At 47.4% G+C, this 18,862-nt stretch overlaps 1 protein-coding gene across 4 annotated transcripts in view; it reads left to right on the plus strand.

The window, feature by feature from the left end:
* The first annotated feature begins 1,028 nt into the window (after positions 1-1,028).
* BAIAP2L2 (BAR/IMD domain containing adaptor protein 2 like 2) overlaps positions 1,029-18,862 on the plus strand; it is a 32,654-nt gene continuing 14,820 nt past the window's right edge. Inside the window, exons 1-9 of one of the 4 annotated variants that reach the window (XM_081928310.1) lie at positions 1,029-2,740; positions 4,044-4,119; positions 5,101-5,187; positions 6,972-7,033; positions 13,780-13,851; positions 14,578-14,694; positions 15,989-16,135; positions 17,165-17,314; positions 18,343-18,481. In XM_081928310.1, coding sequence (XP_081784436.1) covers positions 2,702-2,740; positions 4,044-4,119; positions 5,101-5,187; positions 6,972-7,033; positions 13,780-13,851; positions 14,578-14,694; positions 15,989-16,135; positions 17,165-17,314; positions 18,343-18,481 — 889 coding nt within the window. In that variant the 5' untranslated portion in view covers positions 1,029-2,701. Of the gene's footprint in view, positions 4,151-5,100; positions 5,188-6,971; positions 7,034-13,779; positions 13,852-14,577; positions 14,695-15,988; positions 16,136-17,164; positions 17,315-18,342; positions 18,482-18,862 lie in introns of all 4 variants that reach the window. The other 3 variants (XM_081928312.1, XM_081928309.1, XM_081928311.1) reach the window with 3 other exon arrangements.

Below are 18,862 nucleotides of genomic sequence, written 5' to 3' on the forward strand. Positions count from 1 at the left end.
ATGTCACAATAAACCATGGTTAATGGTCTGCCTTCCACTTTGCTCTTCGCTTCTAGCCACTGGGAGCAGCAAACCACAATCCTTGGCTTAGCAGTGCATCCAAACCTGGAATGATTTGTTTGTGTCGCTCAAGCAATTTGTGGTTGGTAAATGCAGAGCAAAGCTTGGCTTGACATCCTACCCTGTTTGGAGTGAAATGAACCACAGTCCCTGAGCCCAGGGATCGTGGTTTGCTGCTCCCACTGGCTAGAGGGGAAGAACAAAGTGCAAGAAACCTTCTGCGCTCTAGGGAATAAGCTGTTACATATGGTTTCCCATAATGTGCAAACACTGCCACTACTCTTGCATTTTTGACTACTTTAATAGACAGTACTAGAACTACAGAAAAAATGTCCTGGAGAATGTGAAATTTAATCGGTGTTTCTCCCGCCCTCTGCCCCATTTTTTGTAAATCACTCTTAGTTTGTATAAATGTAACTCTGAACTGTAGTGATGTTGATAGACCCTGATGTCTTCATGAAACTGACACAGTGTTAAATAAAAGGAAATGTGTGATGCGAAAACTGACTTGCGCTTGAACTTAATCCAGCTTGAAGGGCTGTAGCTTGGTGGCAGAGGGTTTGCTTTGGATGCAGAAGTTCCAGGTTTGATTCCCAGCCTCTCTAGGTGCGACTCTTGCCTGAAATCCCGGAGAGCTGCTGCCAGACAGTGTAGGCAGAACTGAGCTAGATGGGCCAATGGTCTGGCTTGTATAATGCAGCTTCCTCTGTAGCTATGTTCCAAGTGTCAGACTCTCTTCTCTGCAAAGGAGCAAGCAGTTGTCATGGACGGTGCAAGCTCCTTTATGAAAGACCACGAGAACGGCATTGCCGGTTCAGTCCCGTGCTCCAACTGAAGTCCGCACCCAAAACCGTAATTGAGACAGTTGCCCCCTCTGTGCGCGCTCTCTCTCTCTCTCTCTCTCTCTCTCTCTCTCTCTCTCTCTCTCTCTCTTTTCTTAATGCAAAATAGAATTAGGGTCCTTGTACAGAAGATCACTTTACATGTAACTGTCCAATAGCAAGCCTGCAGCTCGCCAGTTTATAGCGACCACCTATAGACTGTTTGTTTGAACGGCATGCGAGTATTCAGGAGGAAATGGGCTCAGGTGATGGAGCTGCCGGTGGGAGGTGCTTCTAAATGACTTGGAATGGAGGACTGAGATGAAAGCAAAATCTGATCTTGAATCTGATCTAGGTCAGCTTTTTCCAAAGCTGGAGTCATATTTTCATATGGAGATTTCAGCAATGCGATTCTGCCATTTGCTGTTGACACTCAGAATCACTTCCAGTGTTTGACCCCTTGGATTAAATGCAAGATCCAGTACAGTATATGCATACATGATCCTTAAGCAAATCTGTTTATACAAACCACCACCACGATCTCTTGCTTTAAAGCAGGAGTGGGGAACTAGAAACATTTCAGATGTTACTGGACCACAATGCCCATCATTCCTGCCCACTGGCCATACTGGCCAAGGCTGATGGGAGTCCAATGACAGTGGGCTACAGATTTTCCCCATCCCTCCTTTACAGAGCAGTGACCAAGGGCTGGGATGTAATGAGGCTGAGGTGCAACACAAACCTAAGCTCATTGGCTCATATTTGACTTCGCTTTGGTGTTTTTCTTCCATGCTATCACCCTTGGCTCTCCCCCCTTGTGTTACGTGCCTTGTGATGACAAATGTCATGTGTGAATTTGGCCATCATGGATATTGTGGCAGCACCTTCACCAGGGGCTGCTATCATAGGAATTGCTAGTGGACATACCTGTTCATAGCTTGGATAACTTGTGCATGTTAAAATTGAGTTCCGGCATTAGAACTCCATAAAAAAGTGGAGAAATGTTGCAAGGCAACAAAATCTCACCACTTTTGAAGTTAGCACTTTAACAAGTTGCAGCACTGACATCGTGGGTATCCATGTTGGGGTTCCTCCCTGCATGAACCATAACCCCCAGATTCCCAGCTTGCTTCCTTTTTTAAAGTTAAGTTTCTAGCATTTGTAGACCCTGAAGTAGGAGAAAAAATGTACATCTACCAATCTTTTCATTTTTAATGGGAAATTAGCAGGCTCCCCGCTTTCAGTATTTTACTCCTTCCTCATGGACACTCCCTCCTAAATATTCCTATGGATACCCATGTCTGTAACATTGGTTCTAGAACCACATCAAAGAGATTGGAACATCTGTGGACAACAGTGGATGACAAAGTAGGACATTTACAGTATAGCTGATCCCTATGCATTATATATTTCAAGAGACAGGCATGTTGTGGGTGGGTGACAGCCTTATGAAGTTGTTTCGCCCAAGACGACAGCCAACTCGATCATAAAGAGCTATGCAGGGAGCTGTATATTGAAACGGGCAATAAATAATTGAGGGTGAAGTCACATGACCTTCATGGCTATAGCAGGATTCCTCCCTACCTGGTATCTGGTTACACTTAAGGATCAAGTTCTAACATCCTGGCTGGTGAATTATTAAACCCCCCACTAGCAGCGTTTTTCTTTTCAAAGTAAGTGTGCCGTCTCTTCTGTGGTGTTGGAGAGGAGGCTAAGGGTGTGTGGAACTGGATTAATACATGTTCCTGAGGACTGCAGACCGTCTCAACATTTCGGATCCTTGGGAGGAACTCTCGGGTCGTTGTTAAACACTCGAGGGTATGGAGCAGTCCTACAGATCTACCATCTCTATCTACAAGGTGAGGCTTGGTTCCTTGCGTGCGTGTTCTGGAACATAAGAACTACCATGGATTGGCCGAAGGAAATGTGAATTAGAAAGACGTTCCTTAATGAGGGGTTGCACAAGAGAGGGATAAAAAAGAACCAAAGATCTGGCACTGGGGAAAAATAAATAGGGAAACTTGCTTGCTTCTAAACATCTCTGATCCAGATGTCAGACGGCACACATTCAAGGGATGTGGATTTTGAACCCGGAACAGGCAGTCGTTACAATCTGTGGCAGCACAAACCACGTGGCACTTGCACTGAAAGAGGCTCTTAACCTGATCAGGTTTGCGGACAAATTGATAGCTGCTTCACCCTTTATGTAGCATTAATATTCACGGCCGTTATACTAGAGTTTCCAAGCAAGCATGGAGTGACTGGAGGTGGGCGCGCTTCCTAAATACTCCTGGCTGTGTCCTAGAGAGCTCTCAAGCCACATGCCCCAAGAGGGGTACACAGTATGTTTCAGAACATGCCACTGCCATTCACTCTGGTGTAGTCATGACAGTCACAATTGCTGCATAATAGGTAAAGTGGCTCTCTTTAAGGTGGAAGAAGCAGAAGCTGATGTCCTGCTTTTTACTATTTAGCACAAGGCTCACATGGGACTCCTTCCATAAGGGAATTAGATCCAATTCAAAACAGACTTGGACTTCAGGCTTAAAGATGTAGCACATGAGAGAGGCAGCAGCAGAGGAGATGCCAGGGTGGCCAATATCTGAAAAGAAGAAAGTTGCTATCTAGTTGTTCAATGAGGTGGCAATGGACATAACACTTCTATTCTTTGCATTTCAATAATCCTGGGAGGCATTTGCTATTTCTACACTATTTGGCCCAGCTGAGCTGAAACAGTTAGTTGCAGGCGAGAATCTGTTGCTTTACATTTAGAACAGAGTTCTATCTTACTTGCCTTTCCTCTACATGGAAAAGCCTCCAGTGCTGATCATTTTGGTTGTCTTCCTCTGAATTTTTCACAACTCTACAATAGCCTGCTCCCAAAAGTGGGTGTTTCCAATTTGCTACCAAGGTTAGGGAAGCCAATGAGGTGCCTTTCTGTTTTTCTTGGACTCCAGCTCGCATCAGCCCAGCCAGCATGGCCAAGGATCATGGATGATGGGAGCTGGAGTCCAGCAACAACTGGCAGGCACCACACTGGCTACCCCTGCCATAGGGAGTGTTTCCACCAAAGAGGTTTCCTCGGGTGATTTGAGAGCCATGCTAATATGCTGTTGTATGTGTTTATTTTTTACATCCTTCCTTCACATGGATGGTTCACAGAGCATCCTGGAACAGTTTAACCCAGCTCTGGAGAATCTGGTCTACCTGGGTAACAAGTATGTGCAGGCTTTCCATGGTGAGTGGTGATGTTAACTGACTGTCTGCAGGTGAGAAGTGAATATCTGTGTCCACTGTGTTGGCCCATCAGCCCTGTGGAGATGTTTGACGTACACCTGGGGCTATGGCGAAACTAAGATTGTGGCTGTTGACTTTGCCTCCTCAACATGCCCAAGGACCACATGTAGAGAAGAACACCTGCACAAGGACACTTGTGTACAGTAATACTACTACTACTAATACTACTGCTAATAATTTATTTGTACCCCGCCTACCTGGCTGGGTTTCCCCAGTCACTTTGGGAGACTTCCAACAAAGATTAAAAATACATTAAAATGTCACACATAAAAAACTTCCTTGATGTCTTCAGATGTCTTCTAAATGTCAGGTAATTGTTTATCTCTTTGACATCTGATGGGAGGGCGTTCCACAGGGCGGGCACCACTAGGCCCTCTGCCTGGTTTCCTGTAGCTTTGCTTCTTGCAGTGAGGGAATTGCCAGAAGGCCCTCGGCACTGGACCTCAGTGCCTGGGCGGAACAATGGGGGTGGAGACTCTCCTTCAGGTATACTGGGTATACTCCTTCAGGTATACAGTAGACATGAATTGCATATGTAGTACACATGTAACATACCAAGCACACAACTGATGCCATTGTATATACAGTAATCTCCAGTGCTTGACCTATGGTGTCCTTGAAGGAGGAGTCAGCAGGTCTCATCAGAAGGCCATCCTCCTTGCTCCAATGCCAGCTTTCCCAACAGCAACTGGAGGGCACCCAGTCTGGGAAGGCTTTCACAGGGGGTTCTGGGTGCTGCTGACAAGTCTTCTGAAGATGGTGGAAGGAAGTGAGGAGGGGTGGGCCAGGGAGGGTGGCAGCAAATGGAAGAGAGCAGAAATGGAGAGCAAAGGGGAAGAGCTGTGAAGGAGGAGCAAAAAAGATGAGGAGTTGCAGGCAGGGAGAGGAAGCCTCCTAATTCTCCTCTTTGAAATTTCTGCAGCGTTATCCAAGGCTGCCGATGTCTATTTTACAGCAATCCAAAAGATCGGGGAGCAAGCCTTGCAGAGCTCTACTTCGCAAATATTGGGTAAGATTCCTGCTGCTGCAGCACTCTTCTCTTCTGCAGGTCCAAGACCTCTTAAGTGGTGGGAGCAGGAGTTGCCCCCACATATTTTCCTGGCAGCATTCCTGTGTTTGTTAAGAGGGGAGGGGGTGTTACTGGGTTGTTGGTTTTATTGTGATTATATATATTGTGGTTTTATATTTTGATTTTGTTCTGTGAACCGCCCTGAGACCTCTGCGTATAGGGCAGTATATAAATTCAATCAATCAATAAAAAATAAGAGCTGCAGAATGTTATCTAGTCTAGAGATGAAACTGGCCTGTTGTATTCCTATAATTTTACAAGACTGAATGCAAGAAGAACCCTGCTGGATCAGGCCCATTTGCCCATCTGGTCCAGCATCCCTGTTCTCATGGTGGCCAACCAGATCAAGCAGGACTCAAGGGCCACAGTGTCCACCCCCCACAATGGGATTTCCAGCAACTCATATTCAAAGGCTTACTGCCTCCCATAGTGGAGGCATTAGAGGCAGAGTTTGGGTTTGCATGTCACATTAAAACATAGCTTAAAAGAAACGATGGTTTAACAGGAGTGTGCAGTGTGCAATGAAAAATTCTCACTCTGTTCCTGCTACTTTCATGCTGCTGGGAATCCAGCCAGAGCCTAGTTTGTTGTGTCACCTGAACCTTGGTTATCACTTGTGATTTGTTTACAGAGAAACAAACCACAAGCCTGGGTCTGGACATCGCAGCAAGCCAGACTCTGGCTTGTTTCCCGGTAGCAGACCAGGAGAGGAGTGGAGAGAAAACGTTTTGGCAGTGTTCACCACGAAGCTCCATGTCCATGTGAAACCATAGTTCATTTTTCACTCTTACTTGAGGCAGAAATCAGAAGAGAACTGTTGTAATAAATGCATTCTTTGAGTGAATGCTGGACTTCTGTTCTTTTTTATTTTATTTTATGGTAAGAAAACAACAAATGAAACATCCAGCTAAAAGTAATTATAAAAACAGTAATAAGAACAAGAAAAATAACATTGCAATATAAATATAAATAATATAAATATAAATAATATAAATGTTCATAGAAAGCGTAAACAAGAATTCATAGTGCAAAATATACCGGTATTCCATAGTGGAATACAAGGTTCATATTTAAACCAAACAGATGAATGGGCTTATATTCAAATGGCATGTGAGAAATGTAAGATGCTTTTTTAGAGTCTTGTGTGAAAATATCCTACAGAGCAACAGAATGTTTCACATTCCACTTCATTTCTTCTTCATCCGCTCATGTAGTTCAGAAATTTTTAACCTGGTTTCCAACTAGAAACTCAATTTTTAAGACAGCTAAAAAGAAAATTAGCTCCACCCTCCAGACCTTTGGTTTAACTACAAACAGTGCAATCTTACACACATTGACTCATAAGTAAGCCTCAGCAGGAGTCAAACAGGACTTTCCCTAGATTGCATTCTGAATCGCTTCTCACAGACTTTTCATACAGGTTATCAAAGTAATTATAATAACTGAACTTTTGTTCTAAGATAACACTTTGCATAAGGTCATAAATCACTGGCACTTGGATAATAGGTCATATATTGTTTTCAGTATATAGTGTGTTTGATAATTTCTGACTTTTAGAGGGCAAAGTTCCTCATCAGTCTTCATCCACCCTTAAATTCATTCTTCCTCATGTCACCCTGTCAGAACAGGATGCTGGACTAGATGGGACTTTGGCCTGATCCAGCAGGGCTTGTCTTTTGTTCAAGAATTTCACAAAGAATTCTCTTTTTCTTTCTTCCTCGAAGGTGAAATCTTGATACAGATGTCTGACACCCAAATTAACTTGAACCGCAAGCTGGAAGCAGTCGTGAGTATCTGGGAGGGAGATTTGTGCAATAATGGGAGGTTGTATAGGGAAATAGCCGAGTCTCATGCTTGTGAGTCTAACATGGTGGTTGGGTTTCATGTGTGTAATAGAAAGGAGAATTTATTTTCCTTTTGCTTTGCTTATGTGTGAGTCTGCACAGTACATGTTTGCAACTGCTTGCCACTATTTTTATTTATATAGTTATGCTTAGAAAGATTTGCATATATGCTCAGTCATAAAACTCTCTAAGAGGTGTAGAACAAGTAAAAATATAGGTATCTAGAATACATATCTATGGACTTGCTGAAATAAAGCTTTTGGCTGGTGTCTAAAATGATATTGGGTGGCTGTCAACCTAACATCAATAGGCAGGGATGGCCTCTGTAAAGTGGGGCACGTGGTTGTGGGCATCCTAATCTAGCTCTATATTAGAGGCTAGTCTACAGTCACAGTTCTCCAGGGTTCAGGGATGAATGGATCTGTCAATTTCAGCTTCTCTCAGTTTTCCATCCCTGCCTCTAATCTTTCTTTCAGTTCTTCACATTTCCACATCCGTTTGAGATTTTTAAAAAGTAACCATGAAAACCCACCAGCATTTTTGTGCATTTTCTTCCCTAATATCCACATCTGTATGCAATATCTTCTCATGTCCATATTTTTGCAAAGCATTTTCCCCTAATATCATGCATTTCTCTGTGTTGTTTTTGCTAAGATATGCATTTTTAATGCATGCTTAACCCCAGTATATGCATTTTTGTACACATTACTTGACTGGAGTTCTGCACTGCAAAATTCAGAGAAGTGTGAATTTTGAAGGATGGCTGTTGTCAGGGAACTGCCATCGGAAAGAGAGATGGTGCAGAGGCTCCAGCAGACTCGGAGAGATTCTGCAGCGGAGGAGGGAACCAGCAGGGGGAGAGCAGAAGCTCCGGCAGAAGGGGAGTCGGAGGAGGGAGGGCTCTGGGATACTTCTAGTGAGAATAGTGCAGAGGTAACAAGACCCCCGTTGGCAACTCCCACCCTTCGCCGGAAGCTGTCACGCAGAGAGTCACGAAGGCGCATGTCCGTGAAACAACTTTTATGTTGGCGTAAATTTCGTAGACGCCCACTGTCAGATTCTACCAGCGACTAACGGAGTCACGCCTTGGGAGGCTCCGTTAGTGCCTCGGTTTGGTTGACCAGCCAAAAACCAGAGGGATCAAGCTTTTACGCACAAGCAGCTCATTATCCCATCACAGCAATCTGACAGTGTTTGAAAGCAGCTTGTGCAAGCAGAGGGCATCATGAGCGAACCAGCCGGAACCGCAGGAGCTGGAGCTGGAGCAGGTCCAAGCCTGGAGGAAAGGTACAGGGCGATGGAGGTCCAGCTCGCGCTGCAAACGGCGAGGCTTGAGGAGAGGAGGGCTCAAGATGCGGATAAGGGGAAAACCGCCCCACTTGCCAGAAAGGTGCCTGGATTGGTGCAGAGATTTGGGGGGGATCCCAGGAACTATCAAGCCTTTAGAACGGAGATGCAATATGCTCTCAATCTACTGTTTGATGACTTCACCGATGAGAACTCTAGAGTGGCGTACGTAATTAGCCATCTAGAGGGAGGGGCGAGGGACTGGGTTCGACCCCTGATGGCAGCCAATAATGATATCTTAAAGGACACGAGGAAGTTTTTTCGCGCCATGGACTTGATGTTTTCCAGCGAGATTGAGCAGGGGGTGGTGCGGAGGCAGTTGATGGGGTGCAAACAGGGGAGCCGATCTGTACGTGAGTACTGGACTGAGTTCACTATGCTTATTCATAGACTGGGGTGGGATCTAGCAAGTGAACCTATTCAAATGTTATTTGAAGAAGGGCTCTCTCCGACCGTGAAAGATGAACTTTCCCGGGCGCCCAGGGCGGAGTCTATGGATCAGCTGACTAAATCTGCACTGTCCATAGGAGCGCGCCAAGAAGCAAGAGCTTTGGAAAAGCGGGAAGGAAAGGGGGAACGTTGGAAGGACTTCCGCATTCCAGAGATTCCGGAGCAGTCTTTCCCGCCCGCAGAGCCGATGGAACTGGGAACAGCGCGCGCGCGCGCAGTTTCAAACACCAGTGAAGGGCGGAAGAAGGAGGGAAAGAGTGCCAAGAGATGTTATCTCTGCCAACAGCCAGGGCACTTTGCCAGAGTTTGTCCGCAAAGGAAGGAATGGCAGGGCATGGCGGGAACTGTTGGGGGAAAGGAGGAAGGAGAAATAGAGGAGCAAGTAAAAGCCAACGCCTGGTTGCCAACATCAGGGCACAGCAGCCAGGCCAGGGAGTAGTGAATGTGCCCACGCCGGAACCTCCAAGACCAGCGCTTGTGATAGAGGTGTTGCTGGAACTGTCAAACGGACACCCACTAAAGATAAAAGCGCTATTGGATTCAGGCAGCTCCTGTAATTTCATGAGTAAGGAGTTTGCTGCTGAACACCAGATACAAACTCTCCCATTAAGTAAGCCTTTGCAAGTAACCACGATTGATGGGAGGGAACTGTTGGGGGGAGAAGTGAGCCAACAGACTGTACCAATGATTATGAGGGTGGCAAGACACACAGAACTGATAGCGTTTAATGTAGCCACCTTGGGAGGAGCTCCCATCATTCTGGGAATGAGCTGGCTGGCACTACACGATCTGCTAGTAGGCTGGCATCAGAGGGTGGTTTCCTTTGGTTCAGCACATTGCCTAGAACACTGCAAGGAGGGAGAGGGTCAGGCAGGGGCCAGAGCCACTCTAGCAGGGATGGAAGTGACTGACAAGGGGAAGGTGCCACCACAATACGCTGATTTGATTGACGTCTTCAGTGAAAAGGAAGCAGATAAACTGCCCCCGCACAGACCCTTTGACTGTCAAATCACCTTACTCCCAGGAGCACAATTGCCAGTGGGCAAGCTGTATGCCATGTCAGACCGTGAGATGCAGGAGTTAAGGGAGTTCATTGACAAGAACCTCAAGCGAGGTTTCATCAGAGAGTCACGAGCGGTGGGGGGCAGCCCAGTGTTCTTTGTGGACAAAAAAAACACGGGCAAACCCAGGCTTGTGTGTGATTTCAGGGCCCTAAATGCTGTGTCAGAACCAGTGACTTTCCCTATGCCCAGAATTGATGACATTCTGACACGGGTGAGAAAAGGGAAGATTTTTACCAAGCTGGACCTTAGGGGGGCATATAACTTGATACGTGTGAGGAAGGGGGATGAGTGGAAGACCACTATGTTCACCCCCTTGGGGGCATTTGAGTACCTAGTTATGCCTTTTGGATTACAAGGGGGCTCCGCCTGCTTTCAATCATTCATGAATCACGTCCTGGGGCCATTGCTTTACAAGAACTGCGTGGCGTTCTTAGATGACGTCCTGGTGTACTCAGAGAATGAGGAGCAGCATGTGCGAGATGTTAGAGAAGTACTGAGCAAGCTGCGAGAAAATCGGCTGTGGGTGAAACTGGAGAAATGCCAGTTTCATAGCAGGGAGGTGGAATTCCTGGGGTACCGGTTGTCTGACAAGGGGTTGGCTATGGATCCCAGCAAGGTTCAAGCGGTACTGGAATGGAAAACACCAAAGACCAAGAAGGACATGCAAAGGTTCCTGGGCTTCGGAAACTTCTATAGGAAGTTCATCAAGAACTTTGCCCATTTAACAGCGCCCATCACGGATTGTCTTAGCAGCAAGAAAAAATTTGCTTGGACGGAGGAAGCGCAACGGGCATTCGAACGCTTAAAGGCAGCGTTTGCGTCGGAGGAGCAACTTTTGCACGTGGATCTACGGCAACCAATGCGAGTGGAGACTGACGCGTCAGACCGAGCGGTAGGGGCCGTGCTTCTCCAGCCGGGGAAAGATGCGTCTGAATGGAGACCGTGTGCATTCTTCTCGCGGAAGTTGAACAAATCCGAGAGGAACTACACAGTATACGACCGAGAACTGCTCGCCATTCATGAAGCATTCCGGAGATGGCGGCACTTGCTGATTGGGGCGCAGCACAAGGTTCAAGTCCGGACTGACCACAAAAATCTGGAGTACTGGAGAACAGCCCGAGTGCTGAACCAGAGACAAGTGAGATGGGCCCAGGAGTTCTCCAAATTCAATTTTGAGATTCGTTACGTGCCAGGGTCCGGGAACGTAAGGGCGGACGCTCTTTCCAGAAAGCCTGAGTACTTAGAGGGGGAGGGCGCGCCGGAAGCAAGGCACGTAATCCCTGAAGACCGCTGGGTGTGTGGGGCGGCTTTGGTGGGGCAGAAAGAACTGTTAGAGGGTACGGAGAACGACGAATACGCCCAAGAGAAACTCAGAGAACTCAGGAGGACAGAGGAGAATACAGGGGGGGTTGAAGAAAAGAGTGGGGCGTTGTATTACAAAGGGGCACTGTACATACCCGATGGGGGAACTGAGGGGCAGAGTACTCAAGCAGTTGCATGATAGCCCCACAGCGGGGCATTTTGGACAGCACAAAACCATGTGGTTGGTTACCAGGGAGTTTTGGTGGCCCAAGGTGAGGGAGGATGTACGGGAATATGTCAGGGGTTGCGACAGGTGCCAGCGAGCGAAAGGGGAGAGGGTGGCGCCAGCGGGGCTCTTACAACCCTTACCCACACCAGAAAGGCCATGGGAGGCAGTCTCCATAGATTTTATGACGGACCTGCCAAAATCCAAGGGCAAAACGGCGGTCATGGTAGTGGTAGATCTATTAACTAAGATGTGTCATTTTATAGCCTGTTCACATGCGGTCACAGCGGAGGAAACCGCCAAGTTGTTCGTAGAGCATATTTTCCGGTTGCATGGCGCCCCCTTGAGGGTGGTCAGCGACAGAGGGAAACAGTTTACTTCCAGGTTCTGGAGGAAACTTATGAGCTTACTGCACGTGGAAATCAATTTCTCCACTGCCCGGCACCCGGAAACAAATGGGCAAGCGGAAAGGGCAAACGGGATTTTACAACAATACCTGAGGTGTTATGTAAAGGACCGAGAAAATGATTGGGTAGATAAGTTACCTCTGGCAGAATTTGCCTACAACAACGCTGAGAACGTGTCCACAGGGCTGAGTCCCTTTCTGGCAAATTATGGGTGTCATCCCAGGGCATTTCCAGGAGAAGGAGGGGAGAGGTGGAGTGTGCCGGCGGCGGAACATTTTGTTGAAGAGATGGAAGCCATCCACCGTCAGCTACAACTTAACTTAGAGAGAGCCAAGGAAGAATATAAAAAGCAAGCAGACAAAAATAGGAGGGAAGGTGAAACTATAAGGGTGGGAGACCGGGTGTGGCTATCCACCCAGGGACTACCTTTCAAGGGGGGTTGTAAGAAACTGAAACCCAAAAGATTGGGACCCTTTGAGGTCATACAGCATGTGAACCCAGTAGCATTCAAACTCAGACTGCCCAGTCACATGAAATTGCACCCAGTATTTCACAGGTCATTACTGTCGCCGTACCGAGAGGGACGTGAATGGGGGGGGGGAGCGTGAGAGAGAGGTCTCCCGAACGCCCGTGATAGAAGAGAGAGAACGCGACATGAACGTGGCAGGAATCATTGATTCCAGGTGGAAGGGGGATCAGGTGGAATATCTGGTAGAATGGGAGGGGGAAGTAGAGTCGGAAAACACTTGGGTACCCGCTGAGGTAGTCAATGACGAGGTTTTAATAGAAACATTTCATCGGCGTTTCCCCAAAAAACCGCAACCCGTGGCACGATTTAGAAGGGAACACTTTGGGACCACCGATGAGGAAGGAGAGTTTGGAGGGTTCCCAGAGTCAGGGGTGGGTGAGGAAGCCGACTTCGACGAAGAAGAGGAAGACGGGGAGAGAGACGGTACGCCATGGTTAGAAGTGTTTGAATCCTCGGACGACGAGGAGAGTTCCTTTAGGGGCTTTCCGGCCTCACCGCCAGTGGGAGAGGAAGCGGGGGGTGAAGGGGGCCCTGAGGGGGAGGTGGATGTCAGGGAACTGCCATCGGAAAGAGAGATGGTGCAGAGGCTCCAGCAGACTCGGAGAGATTCTGCAGCGGAGGAGGGAACCAGCAGGGGGAGAGCAGAAGCTCCGGCAGAAGGGGAGTCGGAGGAGGGAGGGCTCTGGGATACTTCTAGTGAGAATAGTGCAGAGGTAACAAGACCCCCATTGGCAACTCCCACCCTTCGCCGGAAGCTGTCACGCAGAGAGTCACGAAGGCGCATGTCCGTGAAACAACTTTTATGTTGGCGTAAATTTCGTAGACGCCCACTGTCAGATTCTACCAGCGACTAACGGAGTCACGCCTTGGGAGGCTCCGTTAGTGCCTCGGTTTGGTTGACCAGCCAAACACCAGAGGGATCAAGCTTTTACGCACAAGCAGCTCATTATCCCATCATAGCTGTGTTTTGGTTTTTGGGTTGTTTCAGAAAGTGAGAATTAGGCAGAATTGCCTTTATCTTTCAACTGAATCCCATTTCTTCCCCATCCCTACCTGAACCATACTCTGTCTTCTGAGCTCTGCTAATAATTAGGAACATAGGGATCTGCTCATGTTCAGACTATTTGTCCATTTAGTCCAGTGTTGTCTACTCTGACTGGCAACATTTCTCCAGGGTCTCAGGCAGTGGAGGGTCTTCCCCATCATTTGTTACTTTGAAACTGGAGATGCTGGTGATCATCTGCATGCAAAGCATGTTCTCTCTACCACTGGGCTACAACCGCTTTCCCACTTAATGCCCAGTTTTTTGAGCCAGGTGAGTGATGCTGAATTGGTTCCTAACAACTTCCTCTTCTCTGAGCAGGCGCAGACCTTCCATGCAGATTTGCTGCAGCACATGGAGAAGAACACTAAGCTGGATGTGCAGTTCATCAATGTGAGTGCCTGTCTCGCTCTTGTTTTGAGCCATCCCTTTGGCTCCTGAAAGGCCTTGGCCTTGTGCACAGCACTGTAACACAGAATAGCAGAATAATGTGCTGAGAGCTGCCAGGAGACCCCTATCAGAGAGCTATGATTTCCAGAGTGGTTTAACAATAAATTCCTCTTCAGAGATAACTCTGGGAACTGTAGCTCTGTGCAGGGAACAGCTCTCAGCACCTTTAATAGATAACAGTCCCCAGGATTCTTTGGGGGAAACCATGACTGTTTTAAGTGGTATCATAGCACATTAAAAGTATGGCATGGCTCAGGAGCAATGAAAACATACTTTGTTGTTGTTAACGTACAGTCAAACCTTGCATCCCAAATGCCGCCATTTTGTAACGTTTTGGCTCCTGAACACTGAAAACCCGGAAGTAAACGCTTCGGTTTCCAAACATTTTTTTGGAAGCTGAACATCCAACGCAGCTTCCGCTTGAGAGCAGGAAGCTCCTGCAACCAATTGGAAGCCGCGTCTCGGTTGTCGAACATTTTGGAAGCCAAATGAGCTTCCAGAACGGATTATGTTTGACAACCGAGGTTTGATTGTATTCGAATTTATTTCAGCAAACTATTGTGCAGGGATTGGGTCTTGGTTCCCCCGACCTTTTTCTTAGCCGGGAGTTCAGGCTTTTGTCTTTAAATGTATATATTTTAAAAATCTTTTCAATGTGCCTGCTCATAGGATAGCCGGCAGCGATATGAGAAGGAACACAGACGCAGAACTGCCAACATAGATAAATGCATTTCGGATCTGTGGAGAATGGAGAGAACGCGAGACAAGAATGTCTGGGAGATGAAGGTGTGGAACAATAGGGAGGCTGCTTGAATATGGGTGGCGCCTTGGCACTGCCCAGTCGTTGCTCTTCAGCTGAAAGCCAGGCGTGGAATTGCGATTGGCTTTCCAGACTATTGGGGGGGGGGTTTGTGCTTTTAAAGTGCGTGCACCCCAGTATAGTCTGTCCGCACCAGTGGGTGAGACATAGCTGCTTCGGATGCTGCCATTTGAAGCTCAGCACTCGTGGTATAGCGGTTAGGGTGTTGGACTGTGGCCTGGGAGACCAGGGTTCAAATCCCCAGTCAGTCATGAAGCTCACTTAGGTGACCATGGGCCAGTCACTGCCTCTCCTACACAACCTACCTCTCAGAGTTATTGTGAGGACAATTTGGAAAGGGGGGGGGGAGACATGTACACTACTTTGAGAGCCTTGGAGGAAAGGCGGGAAAGCAAAGCAAAAATAAATAAATACATGACAGTTAGCGGCCGCTGAGACCATATAACACCAGTCTGGAAAGACCTACACTGGCTCCCAGTACGTTTCCGAGCACCATTCAAAGTGTTGGTGCTGACCTTTAAAGCCCTAAACAGCCTTGGTCCAGTATACCTGAAGGAGTGTCTCCACCTCCATCGTTCTGCCCGGACACTGAGGTCCAGCGCTGAGGGCCTTCTGGTGGTTCCCTCACTGCGAGAAGTGAGGTTACAGGGCACCAGGCAGAGGGCCCTCTCAGTAGTGGCACCCGCCCTGTGGAACGCCGTCCCACCAGATGTCAAAGAGAAAAATAACTACCAAACATTTAGAAGACATCTGAAGGCAGCCCTGTTTAGGGAAGCTTTTAATGTTTAATAGGTCATTGTATTTTAGTGTTCTGTTGGAAGCTGCCCAGAGTGCCTAAGGGAAACCCAGCCAGATGGGCGAGGTATAAATAATAAATTATTATTATTATTATGAAGCAAATTGCCTCTGGGTGTGGGGCAAGGAGATGATGAGTTAGTGGCCCTGGGACCCTGGCTTGCCAGTTCACCTACCCAGCAGCTGCCAACTGCTCACCCAGCTCCTGTGGCACTTTCCCACTACTCCTATACCTCACTCTGAGGAAGGGGGTACCTCTTCAGAATAAGGATTTCTGGGTGAGGTGTCCTGAGAAAGTGCTGTGCTGTTACTGCTGTAAAAATGTAAAATTACTAGTCGTTCAACAAAAAAATTAAAGAGAATTTCCAAGGGCTGCAGTAAAGCAGCAGGTGTGAGCACATGCTTGGGCCCCAGAGGTCTCACTCTGAGGAAGGCTGACCTAGATCCTTTCTCCCCTCACTCCAGGAGAACATGATGCGCTTGCACACCGAGATGCAAGAATTTGTCACTGAGAGCCAGAAGGCTGCTGAGCTGGAGGAGAAACGCCGCTACCGCTTCCTAGCTGAGAAGCACCAGCTACTCTCCAATAACTTCCTGCAGTTCTACACCAGGGTAAGACATATGTAATATGAGGGAGGTATGTAGGGAAAGGGCGCCTCAGCGTACCCAGATTTGGTGGTGCCGGGGATGGTTTAATTTGGCATTAAAGGAGAAACAAGGAACTCGTGACCCTCCCCAGGCGTTGTTGGACTACAGTTCCCATCATCCTTGATCATTGGCCATTCTGGCTGGTGCTGATGGGAATTGCAGTGGAACAACACCCAGAAGGCCGCAGGTTCCTCATTTGTTGTATTAAAGGGAGTCTGGTGAGAAGCCTTCTCTTGGAGGGAACCAAGAGGCTTTCACTATAGCAAGAGACCCCAGTGCTTACCGTGAATAGCCACAAATCACCCAGTTAATCATAGAATATTAGAATGTGACAGTGCTGGAGGAACTCTGAGAACCCTGATTTCTAGATTTCAAAGATATCAAGTTTCTAGCCCTTATGGAAGCAGCTAAGACATGGGAAATATATGGCTAACATTATTTTCTTGCTAAAAGCTCAGAAACTGGGGAAGGTAGGGAATCCATTGCCAGATGATGAAACGTTAGTACTCAGCACAGCTCCCGGTTTCTCTTCAGTACTAGTTTCCCTGATTTACAGGCTTGTTTCTCACCAACATTTTATGAGTGCTGACCTTTCTTGTCTCGGGGCTTATTTTGGTTCCTGTAAAAAGAGCTGGGAGAAAGGAGGGGAAGGAATTCTGCAAAGTCAAATAAAATTGCCTACAAATAACATAACCAAACACTGAATATTGAACAAACAAGCGCCCAGTTTGCATAACTGTATATATTCCAAATGCATTGTTTGGTTTTGTGCCTGAATCTCTTAAATATAGCGTCAAGTGGCCATTTTTACAACTTTACTTGGCAGGCAGAAATTTGTGGGACCTCTTAGACAAAATTGGTGGTAGTGGTGATTTCTCCTTGCTGCAATCTTTGGGACTGCTGTTTTGAATAAGATGTGGGTCGCACCTCCCGCTTCCCCCTTTGTCATTATACTTCCCAGACTCTGTTATTGTCTTCTTTCCTCCTGCGAAGGCCTGTGCCATCATTCAGAGCAAGGCACCATTGTGGAAGGAACAGCTGGAAGCCACCCGAAATCCTGCCCCAACCTCGCTCAGCAGCACAACGCTCAGCCCAGGACATGCATCTGGCTCTCTGGCTCCTGCTCCTTCCCATCTCGAGATGGTAAGAAGATGGAAGGAACCTTGGGCAGGAAGGGTTTATGAAACGAGGCACACCTGGGGTATAATTACCAAAGTTAGCCATTGGGATACTGTGTGCAGTTCTTTCTGGACAGTCTCAAGGAGGATACCCCAGAACTATGGAAGGTGCAGAAAAAGGGTAACCCAAGTGGGTTTGGCGGGGGGAACCAACTTTCTTACCATGAAAGGCTAAATCAGGATTGGGGAACCTCAGGCCTGTGGGCCAAATGTGGCCCTCTGGGCCTCTCCATCTGGCCCTTGAAACTATTCCCAAGCCACACACCCTCCCTAGCCATACCCTTCACTGGCCTTGTTTCACATCCACCTTGAGTTGTTTTGCCTGGCTGGAATGTTTCCTTGAACTCTATGACTGCGTCTTGCTTTCCCTAGAAGGAAGATGAAGAGGGAGGTGTGTGGGTGCGTGTAGAAACTGTATAAAGGTAAAATGTACACCCATTGCTCCATCAACTTTGGCCTCTGGCCCATCCACTGCTGGCATATGACTCAAGATAATGTCACTTCAGACTAAAAAACATTCCCCATCCATTGGGGATTTTGTTTTTAAAGATGACTTAGGCCCATGCCTACACCAAACCTTTAAAGTACATTTCCCATTCTCATAGAATCCCAGGAACTGTTAAGCGGGATTGTAACTGTGTGAGGTACAGTTCCCAGGGTCCTTTCCCCCCTTTATTTTGGTGCAGAGAGTGTTTTAAAGGTATGCTGCATATGCAGCCTAAAAGGGAACACAATACAAAGTTAATAACATTAGGCATGGTGTGGAGAAAATTGGTAGTTTTTATTTTCCCCTTTCATAAAACATGAATTCCCTGTCAGCCACCCAATTAAGTTGATTGGCGGTTCAGGGTTTCTAGTGGTTGTGAAATGGGTGTCTGGCCCAGAGTGTGTCACAGGAGATGGCAATATGCCTTAAGGATTGCTTCCAAGGATCTTCTCCCCTGGGACTGCTTTCACAAAGTGCCTGCTCTTCCTCTCATTTCCTTGTTGCAGCCCCAGAGGCCTCTGGGTGATTTCAGTCCAGTGATAGCAGGGCGAAGCGCCAGTCCCTTCCCACAGGAGACGGCAGAAATGTTGCCTGCCTCTCAGCCAGAAACAAGGAGGAGAACTCTGCAAAGAACTCCCTCTATCGGTAAGATCTTTCAGGGGAGAGGGAAAATCCTGGGTTCAAGAGGAGTCAGGGTGTCCCGTTTGATAGTGGATGAAGACTCTCCATTCAGAAACATTTTCCCAAGATGCCTTGGAATTCCTGATATATGGGTAGGCATGATGTGTTTAGGTTCATTGGAGACAGTGGTGAAGCATAGGACTGGACGCTTAAGAACCACTGTAGTGTCAAAATTAAGAGTGTTGGACTAAGACTGGCCAAACCCATGTTCCCAGTCAGCCCCCATTAAGGTGACCTTGGGCCAGTCCTTATCTCTCAAACTAACCTACCAACTAACAACCAGCGTGGTTGTGAGAATACAATGGTTGGAGGAGGAGAGAATCACGTATGTCACAATGATCTCTA

Source organism: Podarcis melisellensis (genome assembly GCF_964234715.1).
Source record: "Podarcis melisellensis genome assembly, chromosome: 10".
In the NCBI taxonomy this organism is placed as follows: domain Eukaryota; kingdom Metazoa; phylum Chordata; class Lepidosauria; order Squamata; family Lacertidae; genus Podarcis; species Podarcis melisellensis.